This window comes from Musca autumnalis, unplaced genomic scaffold (assembly GCF_047663935.1).
Source record: "Musca autumnalis isolate F117 unplaced genomic scaffold, ASM4766393v1 scaffold_1, whole genome shotgun sequence".
Taxonomy (NCBI): domain Eukaryota; kingdom Metazoa; phylum Arthropoda; class Insecta; order Diptera; family Muscidae; genus Musca; species Musca autumnalis.
The window spans coordinates 200548253-200568900 of NW_027411644.1; the positions used below are offsets into that span (position 1 = coordinate 200548253).

General features: G+C 36.0%; 1 protein-coding gene across 1 annotated transcript; it reads right to left on the reverse strand.

The window, feature by feature from the left end:
- Nucleotides 1-8961: 8961 nt before the first annotated feature.
- polybromo (protein) lies at nt 8962-16536 on the reverse strand. The gene is made up of 2 exons (XM_073959888.1): nt 14527-16536; nt 8962-12349 (listed from the first exon to the last, which is right to left on the reverse strand). The coding sequence occupies exons 1-2, from the start codon at nt 16352-16354 to the stop codon at nt 9153-9155; spliced, it is 5025 nt and encodes a 1674-aa protein (XP_073815989.1). The 5' UTR covers nt 16355-16536; the 3' UTR covers nt 8962-9152.
- Between the last annotated feature and the right edge of the window lie 4112 nt (nt 16537-20648).

A 20648-nucleotide genomic window follows, 5' to 3' on the forward strand; every position in this document is an offset into this window, starting at 1 on the left:
ATTATGAGTCTCTGAACAAATGAAATTTGTAGCTATAATATTTAACATCTCCCAAAGCTTTTGCTTTTTATATATGATTTAGGATCATATTCTACCGTTTTTTTTACATTTTCGTTATCTGCGGTCACAAAATATATTTTATTGATGTTTTTTTAATTCTTTCAGAAGATTATGTGTGCTCGATCCAAACTGTTTTTGAAATATCTATGATGAATATATATAGGGAAAATATTGACAACCCAGATCGGACTTTGTAAAATTACGTATTTTAGTACTATAAACCAAAATAAAGTCATCAGTATAAGTCATAGGTTCCTGATATTGTATGTGAAAATTCGGGGATAGTCTACGGCTATTGCCCAGTGAATATATATCTGACATACGAGTCCTAACATCCATGATTTTGGCATGGTCCTAAATACCATAATGATGACAGCTACTCCTGCTCTGACAAAATTGACTGAATTTCAGATATATACTCACTGGACAATAGCCGTAGACTATCCCCGAATTTTCACATACAATATCAGGAACCTATGACTTATCCTGATGACTTTATTTTAGTTTATAATACTAAAATACGTAATTTTACAAAGTCCGATCTGGGTTGTCAATATTTTCCCTATATATATTCATCATAGATGTTTCAAAAACAGTTTGCATCGAGCACACATAATCTTCTGAAAGAATTTATTATGAAAAAACATCAATAAAATATATTTTGTGACCGCAGATAACGAAAATGTAAAAAAACGGTAGAATATGATCCTAAATCATATATAAAAAGCAAAAGCTTCGGGAAATGTTAAATATTATAGCTACAAATTTCATTTGTTCATAGACTCATAATAAAATTTGATTTGGAATATTTCTTTTTTTGACACAATCCCCAAAAAGTGAAGAATTTTAGGAGATTTTGACTCAGTATGGAATAAATTTTAATTAAGAGTCTAAAAGTTTAACAAATAATTTCTACCATAATATCTAGTTTTGTAATGTCATTTTCTTAACAAAGTGTTTTACCTAGATATATAGTTTGTTCTGGGACTTATAGTGAAATTTTGTGTAGAATATTTCGTCTTTTAACAACTTTCGTCTAAAACTAAATTTCATGTTACTTTCATGCATCAACCCGAAAAAGAACAAAACTAATTTATTCAAAAAATATTTGGGTGTTTTGTTGGCAAACTAGATGTATATATTTTCTTGATATATATTGTAAATACATATTTCATTTATTTGGCAACTTATATTGAAATTTGATGGAGAATATTGTTGTCTTTGACGTCTTCTGTCTAGAATGAAGTTTTGTGGGACAAAACTTAATAAACTTAGATAAAGTACAACATTAACCCTAAAACGGTATTTTTCTTTTGGCAGATTCATGGCGTTTAGGTACGATTTAGAGTTTTGGAGTATTCGGGGACCTATAGTAAAATTTTATGACAAATAATTTTGTAGAATATTTTGATCTGATACGATCTCATTTTAAAGGAGTTTTCAAACGTTTTTGAAAAAATGGACCAAAAAGACCCCTTTAGTGACTAGCATGAGGGTTAATTTTTTTCATAAAAAGATACCTCGCATTGTTGTCCGTAATATTGCCAAAGACACTTAATACCTAAAATACAAGGATTCCAAGGAATCTGAACGCCGACACACGTGTCTTCTTTTTTTCGGTCCCGTTTCATAATCTGTGCGGGGTTTCTTGTAATTTTAAAAAAAGTTCAATTTTGTTGTACAGTGTAATTAAAAACGATATAAGTCAATGTTACTTACCTAAAGGTAATTTTCTTGCACAATATGTGGATATATCGTTATGTATTTTAGAAAGCGGTTACTTTGATCCATTTCTTGTATCAAATGTCCTTCAATGGTACATATTATTGAGTCTAAGTTTGATAATTGGGGCATACCTAACGTTTTCCAAAATTTGCCCATAATTGGCCGAATTTATTTTATTTTTGAGATCTAAAGCGACTGTTTTGGCTTCCTCTCATTCCCTCGATGACGCTCTGAACGATACCCTGCGATTGTCGTTCCATAATCGACGCTTATTTACCCTTAATTGGTTTTTACCCCACTTCTTTGAGTCCTTTACGAGGGAATTGTCTGGGAAATAGTTTCGTAAGAGCCATTTCCACCTTATAAAGCGGTAGGATTTTTGTCTGAAGGTAGTAGGCAGTAAATGAAACAATAATATAACGCCTATACAAAAATTGGAAGAATTCCACACCGAATATAACATTTATTAACATAATGTTTTTAATAATCGGTGTACCGTTAGGCCAATTTTTTGTACAAAACGAAATTATTTTTTTACTGTTTGTTTTTCCTGTTTACTACCTGCATACAACAATCGTAGCGATTTATAAGGTGGAAATGGCTCATTCGAAATTATTTTCCAGACAATTCCCTCGTGTTTTGGCTTTATTTGAAAGTGCTTACCGTGTACTTTATTTACAAATTTTATTCCATATAAATATTCAAATATTTGGAACGTAGGAAGTCAAATACTTTTAAATAAGTTGTCGTTCTTAATTATATGGCCGCCACTGTATATAGTATCAATACACGGCACGTACAGTAGACTCCGACCAACTGTGGAAGTTAAAAATTTGAAGTCGTTACTGACTTTATTTACCTTTGTACCACTATTAAAAAAAAAAAAACATCCATATCGATCATGAATACTCACGTAGGGAGCATCTAACGAGTGAGTTGCAGCTCACTTCTCACTTCTCGACCTATCACAAATAGCAAGGGAGGAGCGAAAAAAGTGAAGTCACAGGTTGGAAAATTGAAAATAGTGACGCATTTTGTGAACCCTTGAAAATATAATTTGTGTTGCCATGCCGTTATTTTATTTACAAATAATTTTAATTAAATTCATAATTTTTTATAAAACACCTCTTTATTTTAAATTAAATTAATATTTCTAAAACGAAAAATATTTGTTATCAACAACCCACTTTAAAAATACTTGGTAATTGATAAAAAAAGATGTTTTTTTGACAGATATGTGAAAATTGTTTATTTACACCCGAAGAATTTCTGCACTTTGCAAAAAAAGTGAACAAATATCTTTTTATACCCTCAGCATTTATGCTAACGAGGGTATATCAGGAATATTGTCAATTATTTCATATTCCATTTCAGAAAAAAAGGATAAATTTTTTTTGCGCTACATCAACGATTTTTGATATGTAGGTTAAGAAAAAAATTCCCAGTACGAATCTGGTCGCGAGCCAAATTTTGGTAGTTGCGGACAAAAGTTATGGCGCTTTTATTTCGCTTTCTAAGAAAGAAAATATTGTAAAAACGCTAATTATATTAATGAGCACAATTGTTACAAAAAAGTTCTCTCGAAGTGACTTTACCGAGTAGATTGCATAATACCTGCAAAATGTAACACAGAATTCGCGGAATGTACATAAAATTGATAAATTATTGAATATAAGTCAACTCTTTTCAAAATTAAGGTCCATTTAGTGGTCGTAAAATTACATTAAAATTTGTTGTAGATCAAAACTTCACGGCGAATCAAATGAGACTACAATCATACAGATTGGTGTTATAGTTTCGATGTTACAGCCAAAATAAGTTCATATTTCGGTCAAAAAAATAATTTTTTGTTTGAAAAAATATTTTTTCATATGCATTATGTAGTAGAAAATATTGTAAAAATCTATAGGAATAATTCCTTCATTTTGCTTAAATCTCCCAATAAAATAGACGGATTTTGCTTTATTGACATTCATATTAAAGCATTCCCATTAGGGAAGCTAATTGGGTTGATGAGGATATATGTCAAAGCTTCTGAATTGGAAATAGAAGTCAAATAACCCATTTTTATTTATATGCATTTTAAAATACGTGTAAATCGCGTAATTATCAAAATCATTTTGTCCGCATGTGATTTTCATGTACAGCAAGACCATATCTGTTAATTTGTATATATTTTTCGAAATTTAATTTGGAGGCAAAGATGTAGCATCAGCTGCACCTTAGCATTAAAATACCTATAAAATATCGCTAATTTGCGCAAAGTGCATACAATTTTTGTCCGCATCCGATTTCAATGTCCACCATGAAAATCTACATCGATATATATCTATTTCAAGGCGATCAATTAAGAACCGTGGATGTAGCATCACACACTATTTTTTGGGATAAAATGAATGTAGCTCCCTTATCAATGAAGTTTTCAAAAATCTATTTCCGCTAAAACGAAGATGCTGTATTAGTTGTTTCATTGCAGTGGAAACGAACCGCAGAAAACGCGATAAAATACGCGATATTTCCAAAAACAATTTTAGTTGATTTTTCTACTTTGGACTTTCTTGTAACTCGCGTTTTAGTGGATGGATTTTCACGGGGAATGATTTATTAGATCCGGAACGTAAAAAACTAAAATGTGCAATCAAGTACGAGGAAATCGAATGACAATTGTAAAAATTAGGCCCGAAAAATATGATTTTTAGAAAAATGTTCGCACAAAATTTCCGTATTTGGATGCAGATTTCTATGAAGCTGTGTAGATTACATTCACGACACATATATCAAATAACTCAGAATAGCGAGTTCTACAATCCTATATACGATTTTTTGTAAAACCTGTTTGCGGAATGAAATTAGAAGAAAATGTCAAAAAACACTGTAAAACTGGCTTCAAAATGTCAGCATCATTTAATGGTAGAAGCAGTTCAAATTTTGAAAAGTAATACATTAGTAAGATGATCCTTATTTAGTTTGCTTCTACTTTTACTTTCACAGGAAAATCGAGAGAAGTGTGTTTTACTCACAAATCGAGAGAAAACAAAAAAAGACATGGTGGCTTCAACCCATTTTTACCCATTTTTTAACATAAATATAGCCACAGCTTCCACACAAATTATCTTTTAAGGCCAATATTTTTTGCCACGTCCAACAACATTTCATTTTATCCAAAAATATTTAATTTGTATAATATAGAACCACAAGTCGCGTATTCTAAAATGGTAAACCTTGGCTTCAGCTATGTTAAATTTTCAAAAATATTGGTGATACTCGTATACACTTTCATACGGGCAAAATGTGCCTCATCGAAATAATGGTTTTAGACCCCATGTATGTTTGGACGAAATGTGTTTCAGACAATTTGCAGTCGATTGAGCAATGTCCGTCCGCCTGTCTGGCTGGAGCGCACGATAACTCTCGAACGGATAAACCGATTCGGTTCAAATTTTGGCTTTCGTAATATTTTACCCAAACTTAGTTTAAGTTCGAAGATGGGCTATATCGGTCCACTACTGCCGGTACCTCCCCCACAAAAGTTCGAAAATGTTCGGAAAATTTGTGCGCACGATAACTCTTGAAGGGAGTAAACGATTTGGTCCATACTTTGCCCATCGTGAAATGTGTACCAGACTTAGATAAGGTTTCAATATGGACTCAATCGGTCCACTCTTTCGGGTACCTCTCACACAAAATTTCGGAAAAGTTCAGTTTAGGGCCATCTCTCGAATAGCATTGATTTTTGTTTTAGCAACTTGTATTCACTGCCCTCCATACGACGGTACAAGTTTCATTAGGGGCAAGTCCATACTTTCTGAGAAAATAGCCTGAAACCCCTATGACACCGTGTGAGGTTGTTGGAGCGCATGATAACTCTCGAACTGATCTGCCGATTCGGTCCAAAATTTGGCCTTAGTAATATATTGTCCAAACATAGTTTAAGTTTGAAGATAAACTATATCGGTCCACTCCTTCAGGTACCTCCCCCACAAAAGTTCAAGAATTTTCGGAAAAATTTTTCGTACGATAACTCTTGAAGGGAGTGACTGATGTAATCTATACTCTGCACATCCTAACATATCTACTAGATATAGATCAGGTTCGAATATGGACTATATTTGTCCACTCCTTCGGGCACCTCCCACACAAAATTTCGGATAAATTCACTTTAAGACCTGCTCTCGAATCATTTTGATTTTTGTTGAAGCAACTTGCAGTCGCTGCATCAATTACGACGGTAAAAGGTTTTTCAGGGGCAAGTCCATACTTCTTGAGAAAACAGCCCGAAAATGTGTAAAAATCCCCTATGGCACCGTATGTAGTGGCTAGAGAACTCAAACCGAATACTGCGTTCGTCCACACCTGGGATATCGTAATATTTCTTCGAATATTAGAAGAAATTCTAAGGTTGTGATCGGTTCCGGTACGACCCCCAGAAAAGTTCGAAAATATTCCCTAAAATGGTACGCGCGATATCTCATAAACGTAGCAACCAATTTGGTCTAAACTTTGAACCTCTAAATATTTTGTACAAACGTAGTTTATGTTCAAATGTGGACCCTATCGGTTCAATCCTTGGGGTACCACCCACACAAATGTTCAACATTTTTGTGTGGTTAAGGGTCTGTTCGAGGATCCTTTGGAAATTTTTACCGAAGGTTTTCCTAGTGGCCCTGTTTACAGCGATATAATGTTTTTAGAAGGCAAGTATGGTACAAAAAATTTTTGAGCTTTAATCCAATTCATATTTTTGTCGGTTCATACGCCATAAGTTTTTTTTTAACTGTTCAATCCACAAAGGCTGAGGGTATATCTCGGTCGGCAAAGCCGACTGATACTTTTTTACTGCGGAATCCTATGCAAATGCATATATGGTTATGATGGTCGTAGAGAAAATCTGATTATACAAAAACTCGTTTTATCACAAAATAAAACGTATTAGGCCAAGAATTTTTTGCATATTTTGCATATCGTGCATATTTTGCATATCGTGCATATTTTGACATATTTCCATATATTTTCATAAAATGAGCATATCCAAAACAATATGCAAAAATATATACAAGGATTTGTGGTCTTAAAATCCCACCGAAATGGCTGAAATGTGGTATTAAGTCTTCGTTAGGGGTCTTCATATAGCCCCCATAGAACGGTACATCCCGATTTCCGATAGTTTGAAGGTTGTGGCCTAAACATCACACTTAAATGGCTGACATTTTGTATAAAGTCTTCGTTGGGAGTATAAAACTTTCCACCTGAAATTTTTTAGTATAAGTCCACGTCTTCATATAGCCCCCATAGAACGGTACCTCCGGATTTCTGGTATGTCGAAGGTTGTGGCTTCAAAATCCCACCGAAATGGGTGAAATTTGGTACTAAGTCTTCCTTGGGGATATAAAACTTTCCACCTGAAATTTGTCGGTATAGGTTCACGTCTTCATATAGCCCCCATAGTGCGGTACCTCCCGATTTCTGGTATTTTGAAGGTTGTGGCCGCAATATCCCTCCAAAATGGCTGAAATTTGGTATTAAGTCTTCCTTGGAGGTATAAAACTTTCCACCTAAAATTAGTCGGTACAGGTCCACGTCTTCATATAGCCCCCATAGTGCGGTACCTCCCGATTTCTGGTATTTTGAAGGTTGTGGCCGCAATATCCCTCCAAAATGGCTGAAATTTGGTATTAAGCCTTCCTTGGGGGTATAAAACATTTCACCTGAAATTTCCCGATATGGGTCCACGTTTTCATATAGCCCCATAGAACTGTACCTCCGGATTTCTGGTACTTTTAAGGTTGTGGCCTCAATATCCCTCCAAAATGGCTGAAATTTGGTATTAAGTCTTCCTTGGAGGTATAAAACTTTCCACCTAAAATTAGTCGGTATAGGTCCACGTCTTCATATAGCCCCCATAGGACGGTACCTCCGGATTTCTGGTATTTAGAAGGTTTTGGCCTCAAAATCCCTCCGAAATGGGTGAAATTTGGTATTAGGCCTTCCTTGGGGGTATAAAACTTTCCACCTCAAATTTGTCGGTATAGGTCCACGTCTTCATATAGCCCCCATAGTACTGTACCTCCCGATTTCCGGTATTTTGAAGGTTGTGGCCTCAATATCACGCCAAAATGGCTGAATTTTGGTATTAAGTCTTCCTTGGGGGTAAACAACTTTCCACCTAAAATTTGTCGGTTTAGTTCAGGCCTTCATATAGCCCCCATAGAACGATACCTCCCGATTTTCGGTATTTTGAAGGTTGAGGCTGTGGTTATACATTTTTCTTTATTTTAATGACTTGTCGGAAAAGAATTTTAAACAGAAAAATTGTACACACAAACATTTTTGTACCTATTATTGAAATATTTGTTGCATAAGAAAATATGTAAAATGCATAAATTTTGCATATGTCATATGTTTCGATTGCAATTGAATCAGAAGCCAAAAATATGCCTAGTTCCAAAATTTGACATGATTCGGACCAAAAATTGGGGTTGCATAAAATTCCGCTGTCTAATAATAAGGGAGGAGGGGAGAGTGAGAAAACTCACGGTGGGATGATGTTTATGATTGGGATCAGTTTGAAGTAAAGGGGAGTTGATATTGGGCTTTATATTTCCCAACAGATGCTACTTTGGCCAAACCACCTTTCGTTAAACAGACAGTGATACTACCTATACTTATGTATGGATACTTGCGAAAGCAGACGAGGAAGAACTTGGTATGTTTGAGAGAAAAGTTCTTCGAAAGATTTATGGGGCAGTATGCGTTAACGGTGCATACTGTAGTATGAACCAAGATCTGTACCAGTCGACCGGCTGACCGACATTAATATAGTAAAACTTATCTAGATACCACGATTGCGTTGGCTGGGTCGTGTCAAAAGAATGAATAAATATGCCCTCACTTATATAAATAGACGAAATTTAAGGGCAGACGCCCCAGGGGAAGGTCAATATTTCGATGGAAAGACCAATTGGATAGCTAAAGTAGAAGATCTGTGCTTTTGGAAATCTATTCTTAATGCGGTGTATCGAACAAAGCGTTATGTTTAGAACAATTCATCTATGTATGTATGTATGTATGTATGTATTAAATGAAGTATATTTGCATGTTATAATCCTCGATCCCTCAATTTTAACGTTTTCTTTAAATAAAGTTGCAGCTTCCAAATAAAAAAACACCACAAAATTATTCTCACACCATTTATTACTGTACAAATATATATATTTGCTGTAATATGCTATACACATACATAACATGTACATTATCATAATACAAACTTTGTTTTCAAAATCTTAAATCTACAATAATCAATTATCAAAATTGTACGCTTAGCCGAAAAAAATGTTTAGAAAAGATAATAAGAAAATTTACTGTTCATCTTAAAAGGTATCTAATGTACGTTCAATCTGCAGTACATCATTCATCATGTAGTTGCGCATGTGGCACAATGCTCGGACAACATCATCAGCATTATTGCTAGCATAACGTCCCAACCATTGAGATGGTAAGAGATTCTTGGGTTTTGTTATATCGGCTGGTGTTACGGGCGTTAAAGCTCTCTTCCAATTTGCCGAATTCTGGGCGTTTTGTTGATGGGTGGTACCTTGCAATGAGGCAATATATTTAATGTACGCCTCCGAGTGTAAAACACGTTGGGGCCGTGGTGGTACCGTGACAAAGAGTGGCTCTGGTGGTGGTACAAATATTTGTGGTTGCTGTTGATAATGATAGTTATGATGCTGCTCCACACCGCCACGTGGGGAATGACTTGCATTGGTCATCATTGGATTAACAGTTGTGGGCATTTGCTGTTGAGCAGTCGCGTGTGCTGGTTTGGCTTTACGGGGCACAAAATTCTTGCTACGGTCTTGAGGTGGTATAACTTTACTGCATTTAGTTAAATGTACCTCACGCACATGTTTAATAAGCCTAACAAGCGAAGGGAAAGCTTGCAGATTCTTTTTCATGCGTATGCAATTACGCCATTGGCAATAATACTCGGTATCCGTTTGTTGGGAAGCGGTACGTTGAACATGTCCTGTATTATCGGCTATACAATGTTCCATACAATCAACAGAATCTTCAAATTGATAGTCACATTTATCCCAATGACATTCGAATGTTAGACCGACCTGTTGATCCGCCGCTTGGTTAGGGCCAGGACTGGCACAATTGTTCATTGTTAGGGTTTCTTCCAATAGTTCATTTCGGGCTTTGGTTTCTTCATTAATACGTTGGGCTCTGTCTTCCCAGGCTTGTTTAACACTGGCCGGTAGGTTTTTCCATTCATTTCCAACCATACGAGAGATGTCACCAAATGAAGCATCCGGATTGGCTGTACAGATACCCTTTCTATGTTCACTGGAATAAAGTATATAACCGGTGAGACTTTTCTTGGTGGTTTTTACTTTCTTGGACGATAGGGGAGTCGATGACACCGATGGTGCTGGAGATGAAGTTGTAACAATATCAGAATTAACTGAGGGTGGATTGCCGTCCATTGAATCTTCCATTATCCCAAGACTTTCATTCATATCTCCATTTTTAACATCTTTGGATGGCTTTATGGGCATCTTGAAATACAGTATTTCATCTTGGGTAACCTCTGCACTATGCATGAATTTGCGCAACGAATTTGGCGAGTTAAATTTCCGTAGAGATTTTCTTAGTTCATCATAGGCTGCCTCACAGATGTAAACATCACTTTCCACGAATTCGGTGGGACGACATGTAATGTAATCTTGATATTCCAAAACTGCACAGCGACCCACAATGCTGATAACGGGACTGGCTTCTTCCACTGTGGAGAGCAGCAACTCCTGACGATAAAAGTGTTTACCCAGAGGTGGTTGGGTTGGCAGCGGAGGTTGGATTTCGCTGGGACTTAACAACCAAGGTCCTTTAAAGTAGGATTTATTATTCTGTTCCCAAATTTGATGAATTTGGGCAATCGATTGTTTGCCTCCTTGTGTGGCAACATAAACAAAATCACCCGTTTTAACAACACCACTGCAAATGGTGTTAAACTGTTGATAGTAGACAGCATTGGGTTCAGCATTTGGTGGTGGATCACAGGCAACATTGGGTTTCTCTTTCTCCACCAAAACCTCTTGCATTTTCAGCTCTTCCAATTCACCTTTATGCTTCTCCACACGTTCTTTGAACACCGACATTACACGCTTGATTTCAATTGGTTTATCGCGTGGTGTCAACTTGACCGGATCATTTTCACGTACAAATGGCCAATTTTTGAATTTCTTAAAGGATCTGGAACGCACATGGTAACGTGATTCACACACAAATACATCCTTGTCATCAAAGTTTTCAGGTTTAGCTTTAATGTAATCTTTAATGTGCATTACATAGCATTTACCCTGGACCCTTTCCATGGGTATGTTCTGTGAAACACTGCTCTTAAAGACTTCCTTTTCAAAGAATTTTCTTGTCTGTACATGATAGGTTTCGTGGGGACTTAAAAACACTGAACCATACATCATTTTCTTGTCATCCTCAGTCCATAGCCGTTCGATATAGGCTATACTGACAGACTTGTGTTCATTGTGGGTAAAATAGACAAAATCGCCTGGGGAGAAGACTTTTTGATTAAACGTCATACTTTCACCCTGCATTGCTGCGCGATCCACATCCTCCTTGTCATCTTGATCTTGTTCCTCTTGGGAAGATTTTTGTTGTTTCAATAGCTCCACCTCAGCCAACATTTTATCCAAGGTATAATTCAAAGCCGGACTGCTTAATGTGTCACGACAAACTTCATCTCTTTTCTTGATAAAGAATGTCTGTAACTCTATAGAATCTTGGAAAATATCCGAATCGGTACGAGACAATTTCCTGGCTCTTTCCAAGCAGGCAAAAACATCTTCTTGGAAAATGTCCAAACGTTTATAGACACCCTTGTACAAACGTCGTTTAACCACATCCAATGATATGCCTCGAACCTTTTGATCTCCTGGCAATTCATCATATTCCGGCAACTCCAACAGAGAATCGGAATAACAACGTCCTGCCTCATCTTGATGATTATACAAAGAGGAAAACAAAGACATCAACAACTCTTGTACAGCCAAACCAACATCGGGCACCGTATCACCAGCACTACGTAAACTCTGTTTCAGCTGCAGTGTCAGCTGTTGTAAGACCAAGGCATCCTTGTAGATTTGCGAATCAGGTTCATTATATTTACAAGAATTCTCCAACATCAGCAAGAAATCGGCTGCCAATTCATCAATTGTCTCATAGGCACCCTGTTTCAATTTACTGGCAATCTTTTCCATATCAATGGGTTCCTTAATAATATCATAGTAATCTGGATAGTCGGTCTTCGATGGCAACTTGGTAAATATCAATGATAGCTGTCTCTTTCCTTTGGGTTCCTGATAATCACGTATTGATTCATAGAATTGCCACAACTTTTCACCCATGGGTATATTTGCACGACGTCTACCACATTTCATCTTTTGCAATGGTTTCTTAATTTCATTGAGGCCAGGGAAATCTTTCAAAAGTTTTTCATTCAAAGCCTTTTCCAGAACATTAGCGTCTTCGTAAATATTGGAACCTGAAAGAAGAATGAAAGAAGATATTATAATTTAATTTGCTTTAAAATGAAATTGAGTTAACCCAGATAGCATTTGGAAGACTGTTTTTTCAAAAATCACATTGCGGAGTTTTTTTTAGAGTCCTTTTGGTGATCAAAAACTGATTAAGTCGCTTGTATGATCAGAAAGGGACTCGAAAGTGACTCCCTGTAATGATTAAAAAAAGTACAATTTGTAATACAACAACAAATGTGTAGCAATCATAATTAAATCATTGATGTGTTTAAAATGTGACCATTTTTTTTATTTATTGTCACATATAAATCATCTGGAAGATTGAAAAATGCTTAATCAAAAAAGGGTCATGCAGGTGTTTGAAAAGTAATTATAATTATGTATCTTCTGATCATATTTTGAACTGTTAGGTGACTAAAATCTGATTGTTTTGTTTTATTTTGTTTGGTTGTAAATAATTCTCATATACACTTTCTACAAAACTTTGATATAAATGTAACGTATAATACTAAAGGTACAGACAAAGTGAAATGAAGAAGCAGTATACTAACCACAAAGCAACATAAAGGATAATTAAAAGACATAACAAAGCAGAAAAGACTATAAAACAAAGGAAAGGAACAAAGAAGAATAAAAAGAAAATTTTTTAATTTATTTCGTCTAACAAAAAGACTCAAAAATGACTCCCTAAAGACTCATAAATGATTATAAACATGAATCTAAAAAGACTCGGAAAAGGGTCCCAAATTAATCAACAAAACACCAATAAATGATTGAAATACGACTCGGAAAAGACTCATTTGTGATTTGTTTAGAAGAGTCGCCTGAGGTTACGTTTTCCTCCCGACAAAGGAGTCATTTATGATCAGAAAATGAGCTCATATTCCAGCTTTTTAATCGTGCAGTCGGATCAAAAAAGACTCGAATTTGATTAAAAATTTCAAAAAATGCTGGCTGGGAAATTTAAAAATTAATACATTTATGGACGAGCTGAAGGGAGTCTTTATTGACGAGCTGAAGGCACTATTTATAAACGAGCTGAAGGGAGTCGTTATAGACGAGCTGAAGCGATCTTTATAGACCAGCTGAAGGGAGTCTTTATAAACATGTTAAAGGGAGAATTTTTAGACGAGCTGAACGTCGTCTTTATAGTCGAGCTGAAGGTCGTCTTTATAGGCGAGCTGAAGGTCGTCTTTATAGACGAGCTGAACGTCGTCTTTATAGACGAGCTGAAGGTCGTCTTTATAGACGAGCTGAAGGTCGTCTTTATAGACGAGCTGAAGGTCGTCTTTATAGACGAGCTGAAGGTCGTCTTTATAGACGAGCTGAAGGTCGTCTTTATAGACGAGCTGAAGGTCGTCTTTATAGACGAGCTGAAGGTCGTCTTTATAGACGAGCTGAAGGTCGTCTTTATAGACGAGCTGAAGGTTGTCTGTATAGACGAGCTGAAGGTCGTCTTTATAGACGTCTTTGTAGACGAGGCGAAGGTAGTATTTATAGACGGGTTGATGTCTATCTTTATAGACGAGGTGAATTGGAGTCTTTATATACAAGCGGAAGGGAGTCTTCATCGATGAACTGGAGTGGGTCTTTTTAGGCGAGCTGAAGGGCTTCTCTATTAAAGGGAGTCTGTTTCTAAACGATCTGGACGGTGTTTTTCTAGCAGAGTTGGGTAATCTAGTTCCTAGTTCCTTGTACTAGTTCCAAAACGTATGAGTAACATCATGAAATATAACGGGTGCTGTTAAGTATACGCAGTTTGTTCAAAGAAAAAATGTGGACCATTGGAACTGCGAAGTGAACTAGATAGTTCCATATAGTTCCTTTGGCACAACTCTACTTTCTAGACGAATTTAAGTATGTCTTCATAGACGAGGAGAAGGTAGTTTTTATAGAAGAGGTGAAGTGAGTCTTTATAGACGAGGTGAAGTGAGTCTTTATAGACGAGGTGAAGTAAGTCTTTATAGACGAGGTGAAGTGAGTCTTTATAGACGAGGTGAAGTGAGTATAGATGAAGTGAAGTGAGTCTTTAGATACGAGGTGAAGTGAGTCGTTATAGAAGGGAGTACTTATAGACGTGCAGAAGGGGGTCTTTATAGACGAACTAACATCTGTCTTGTTAACAAGCTGAAAGAAAACTCTCAATAGGATGTAAAGGGTATCTATATTCTCCATAACTTACCCTCTTCATTGTATTGACGGCAATTGGCGAACATCAGACGATAATCGGCAACAACATCTTCAACATCACGATATTTATCCGCACGTATGTTATGCTCAATCGTGTTCATATCTATTGGATTTTGAATGACATCATAGTAATCGGGATAAATTTTCCTTGGCGGCTTTTCCATAAACAAATCAATTGGTTTACGCGTACCCAACGAAAAGTCCAACAGATATTTATGTAAACCCAAAACCTTTTTCTTCAGTAGTGCTGTTATTGTCATGCGTTGTGGTTTTGGTGTCGCCACCACTGATGTATTAAGGGTACTTGTATTGCCCAAAGGGTTAAGTCGTGGTCGTCCTTTTTTCTTCTTTTCTGGGGTTGGACCTGCAGTTGGAACCGAAGTGTTTTGTTCACTCTCCTCTTCATCATCATCGCCGGCATCCTCTTCTTCTTCCTCATCTTCCATTTCACTAGTGTCCTGATCAGGAGTATCTTCGACTAATTTGGCATTCATTAATTTTAACATTTTCACAGCATCCTTATGGGTGCGATGTGTTGGAGGATAAGCCTTTTTGGCATTGTCAAGCATTAAATACAAATCTGCCGTTAGATCGCTTATATTGGCATATTCTCCTTTATTTAACTTCGTGTGGATTTGACACATGGAAATGGGACGTTTTATAAGTTCAAAATATTCCGGATGGAATCTGCGAATGGGTAATTTCCATAATGATGTACCCAACGGAGGACCTGTGGCTCCTGGATGTTCTGAGAAACCTGGTGCATTGTAAAGATGATCGAATAGGGCCCACATTGGTCCTTCTCCTTTTTTACTGGTCTCCTCATCATCTGAACTATCTACTTCCTCTTTGAGGGCCGCTATGGCAGCACTCATCAATGATTTTGGCCTTTTAATGGGTTTCACTTTACCCGTTTCCAATTCTACCCTTCTTTGGGTAAATATTTTCTTCAATGTTTTAGCATCTTTGTAAATTTGTGAACCCGGTTCATTGAATTGACAGGCATTCTTTGTCATCTGCAGTAAATCTTTTTCCATTTCTTGCAAATTGGAATAAGCATTTGTTTGTATCTTCGTGGCAATCAATCTTAAATCAATGGGATGTTCAATAACATCATAGTAATCAGGATACATTTTCTTGGAGGGCAGTAGCAAAAACATTCTATGCAATGGCCGGTCATTCATGGTGCTATCCACCGATGTCATTACAGATGCAAACAGTTCTTCATATAAATTCAAGTCATCTTCCTTACCGGTACCATCTTCATCGGCTGTACAAGTCAAACGTCTGCGGCCTCTTTTCTTGGGCTCATCCTCGGCGGCCATACCCATAGATTCGAGTAGTTTTTGTTTGTGAGCTGTAACATATTGCCACAATGCCACAGCATCTTGATGCTCTGTTGTATCAGGTTTATAGAAAGCTTTGGCGTTGTTAACCAACAACTCAAAATCTTGCACCAGCTCATCCAAATCTTCATAAACATCAGTTTTAAGTTTTTGTTGTATTTTCAACAAATCAATTGGATTGTTGACCACATCATAATAAGATGGCTCTTGGCGTCTCTTCGGCGCCCTTATGAATGTGTCACACAACATGGAACCATCTTCTTTTTTCAAATTGCGTACTGAATCGTAGAGCGATTGACACATTTCACTAGGATCTAACTTGCGTTTCTTTCGAACAGCATTCATTGAGGAAATTATGGAATTTGAGGCGGTAACTAATACCGGTGACTTCTCTGGTGTTGAGTCGTCCATTTGTAATGGTTCTTCGTCATTTTTGCTGCTAATAGAACTTGCACGACGTTTACGGCTTAGCATTATTCCTGTTCGCTTATTGAAATACTAAATAAATACACTTTAAACTTAAATTAATTTGTTTCTTAAATTTATTTTAAAGAAAATCACACAAGTTCCAATTTTCCTCGCTGTTTTACAATTGGCAATAGACAGAGACGCCGAAAAAATGCCACTACGTGTAAACACAGGGTTGTATCTGTAAATGTCATTCAATTGCATTGTTATCTTATTGGTGTTGCCAGATGAAATGTTATGTTTTGGTATTTTTAAGGGATGAAGATACAAAGGCCGCATTTACATCTAACTAGGCGTTTACACCAGACAGTTTGTCTTCAATTACAACTCTGATTTACTAACACATGCATACATTTGTCGTTTGTCTCTCAGCTGTCCATCAGTTTTTCACAAACAGCCGGGTTGACAAATTTTTGACATTTTTGTGAAAAAGAAGTGAGATGATAATTCAAATGTGCTGAAAACAAAAGAATATGTACAAAACAAAATATGTGAACGGAAAACAGAAAGAAATCGGTGATTTTCATTCATAATTTTACAACTGTTTTCGCAGTTGTCTGGACGCCTACGTCACACAGGCAAGTTGTGGGATTTTGACAATCAATACATGAACTCAACTGTCCTGTCATTTGTAAACGCAGGGTTACTGGGCGTTTAGACCAGAAAATTTGTCTTAAAACACAACTCTGATTTACTAATACAAACATACATTTCTCGGCTGCCTCCAGCAGTACATGATTTTTTCATAGACAGTCGCGTTGACAAATTTTTGACATTTTTGACACATTGAACTGTGTTGAAAACAAAAGAACATGAAAAAAAAAAAACAAAATATTTGAACGGAAAACAAAATGATTTCGATGATTTCCAGTTGCAGTTGTCCGGGGCGCCTACGTCACACAGGCAAGTTTTGGGTTTTTGACCATCAATACATGAACTCAACTGTCATGTCATGTGTGAACTCAGGGTTAATTTCTTTTAAAATGTCCCTGCAGTTTACTAGGCGTTTACCATAGACAGTTTGTCTTCAAATACAACTCTGATTTACTAACTAAGTCCCAATTTACATTGGGCGAGTTTACTTGCGGCAATTGTCATTTTGTAGGAGATAGAGGTGAGGCATATGGTAACCCTTTGCCTCTCAGCACCCTCTCTCACCCACAAACTGACAATTGCCGCAAGTAAACTCGCCTAATGTAAATTGGGACAAATAGCTGTGTTCCAGAACTAAAAAGTTTTTACAATTTTTACGACTTTTACACATTTTACTCGCAAAAGCGTTCCCGTACACAAAAAAGTTGTAAAATGTTCACTTCTCTTTAAAGCTCTGTTCCAGAACTAAAAAGTTTTTACAATTTTTACCACTTTTACACATTTTGCGTTCCCGTACACAAAATTTATATGAAAATCATTTACGACTTTTACAACTTTTACGACTTTTACCACTTTATAAAGTACGGGAACAGGCCATAAACAAAAATGGCGCTGAATGACGCTCTCTCTAAAAACTTTTTACACTAGATTTGGGCAATTGAACGACCTAGTTCACTGTCCTAGTTCAAAAACTTATGAGTAACATCATACAAACTAACGTGAAATAATAAGTATACGCATTTTGTTCAATGAAACGACCGGTGTCCATTGAACTAGATTGTGAACTAGGTAGTTCAATATAGTTCAATTTGCACAACTCTATTTTACACGACAAATTTGGGCGAGTAAAAAAATAGTAACATGGTTGCCGGCGTCTGATTGGCTGATACGCCGACTTTGACATTTGTTCCAGTTTTTTTTGACGTATTTTCCATTTTTCCGTTCCCGAACTCTTTCAAAAAACTTGTGTGTGAGAACAAATTTTTTGCAGTTCTCTCTTTTACGAGTTTTACCATTAAAAAGTACGGGAACGAAGCTAATTTGTCGGTTGTCTCATTTTTTCACATACGGTGGGGTTAACAAATTTTTGACATTTTTGTGAACAAGAAGTGAGATGATAATTCAAACGTGTTGAAAACAAAAGAGTATGTACAAAAACAAAATATGTGAACGGAAAAAAACTATTCGATGATTTTCATTCATAATTTTACAACTGATTTTGCAGTTGTCTGGACGCCTACTTCACACAGGCAAGTTTAGGGTTTTTGACAATCAATACTGTTTGGTTTGTTCATCATTCAGATGCGGTCACATTGTAAAATAAACGTAAATCACATCCTCGTTACATCGCTGCAATTAATTTATAGCTTCGTTCCCGTACTTTTTAATAGTAAAACTCGTAAAAGAGAGAACTGTAAAAAATGTTTTCTCACACAAAAGTTTTTTGAAATAGTTCGGGAACGGAAAAATGGAAAGTCGTAAAAGTTGTAAAAACTTTTTAGTTCTGGAACACAGCTTATATGTTTACCTCACTCTCTGATCTATTTGGAAAGAAGGAAATGAAAAGACGGAAGAAAAAGATTCATTGCACTATATCGCTCTCGGAACTATTTGGAACTATGGAACTAGTTCCTTTTGGGAAAAAGGAATTAGAAAGATCGATCCGCTCCAGGAATTAGATTGCCCAACTCAACAGTTTATACACGCAAATAATAGTTCTGTACGAAAACCCAAAAATTTTTACAAATTCGTAAAAAAATTACTGAATACTGTTCGATAACAACATTTTCCAGTAAAAGAGAGCGAGTTGAGAGAATTTTTTTGACAATTCTGTGACTGAGAACTTGCAAATTTTTGCTGGGAAAATTTGTCCAAATGGTTTTTGGTTTTCTATGGTTATGGCGTTATGGGCTATGTCATGACTAATTCTACCTTTAAAGCGTTGTAGATAGTCCCAATTTACATTAGGCGAGTTTACTTGCGGCAATTGTCAGTTTGTAGGTGAGAAAGGGTGCTGAGAGGCAAAGGGTTACCATATGCCTCACCTCTCTCTCCTACAAAATGACAATTGCCGCAAGTAAACACGCCCAATGTAAATTGGGACATAGGATTATTGCTTTAACAGCCTGTTTTTGTAAAAAGTTTTTACCCATTCGTTCGTCGATTTCATGAACGAAGACACAATTTGGTTTTCATGGCGATTGACGTTTGTATTCGTGTGACAAACAAATGAAAGCTTTTAATTTGTGTAATTTGTTGGTTTTCGTAACAAAATCAGAATAACGAATATGTCAGAAATAAACGAATGGAAAAGACCCATCATTTGGAATGAAAACTGAATTAAAGGAGTTACAAATGGCATACAACACATGAAGACTGGTAGGGAATGTCATTTTATTTATATTAGGCCTGTTCGATAACTTCGCAAGTAAAAAGTACTTGCAAGTATATCACATTTCTCTTTTACTGAACAAGTTTGTTATCGAACAGCATTTTGTAAAAATTTTTACAAACTTTTGAGTCATCGTACAGACCTATTATGTGAATTATTTTTTTTTTTTTTTTTTTTTTTTGACAAATATGTTTGCATTTTTTGTTTGATATCTGTTTATCTAGTTTGTCATCAAGCAAGACATATTACGTACAGATACACATGCAAAATTCACAAAATAGTTATTATGGAAACCCTGAAATATAAAAGCCTTTCCGAAATAGACGAACGCTTCGTGTGACAATGAAATTCGTGTGGCAAGTAATTTTACAAAAACAGGCTGTATATAAGTAAAATGCAATTTTAAAATGTATGTTTTTGTTCCAATTGGTTTGAAATATCAAAGAAAAAAAAAACAATTTTCATATATTTTGAAAAACATCTGACTTTCTTACAAATTCTTACAAAATATTGTTCGACAACTTTCCGCGATTTTTCTTGCCTGAGAGAGTAAAATTCACTGAGAGAGTTGCTGGAACTTGCTGAGTTATTATTGCTGGGAAAGTAATCGTACAGACAAAATATTTGTGTCAATTTTATGGGTACTTTACACGATATGTTTTTTACATATGAGTTGTCACTTTGCATATACATTTTGTATGGCAGAAGTGACAACTCATATGTAAAAACCATACCGTGTAAAGTACCACTTTTGAATTTTCTTGTTCTTTTTCATTCGAAGAGGTTTGACCATTCTATGGCGATATTCTTTGTGAAAATTAAAATGAAATTGATCAAAAATGAAATAAGAACGTATGTATACGTTTGCTATTTATTTTTGCCCATAAGTTTTTGTAAATTTTTTTTTATCGCAAAAGTTTTTAATTCAAATGTATGCGTTGTTTTTTTGTTTGAAAGAAAATGCAAACAAATCTGCAGAGAATAAGGCCATGTTTATATTATGGCCTTTTGCAGGGTTATATCCCGGTTACACTA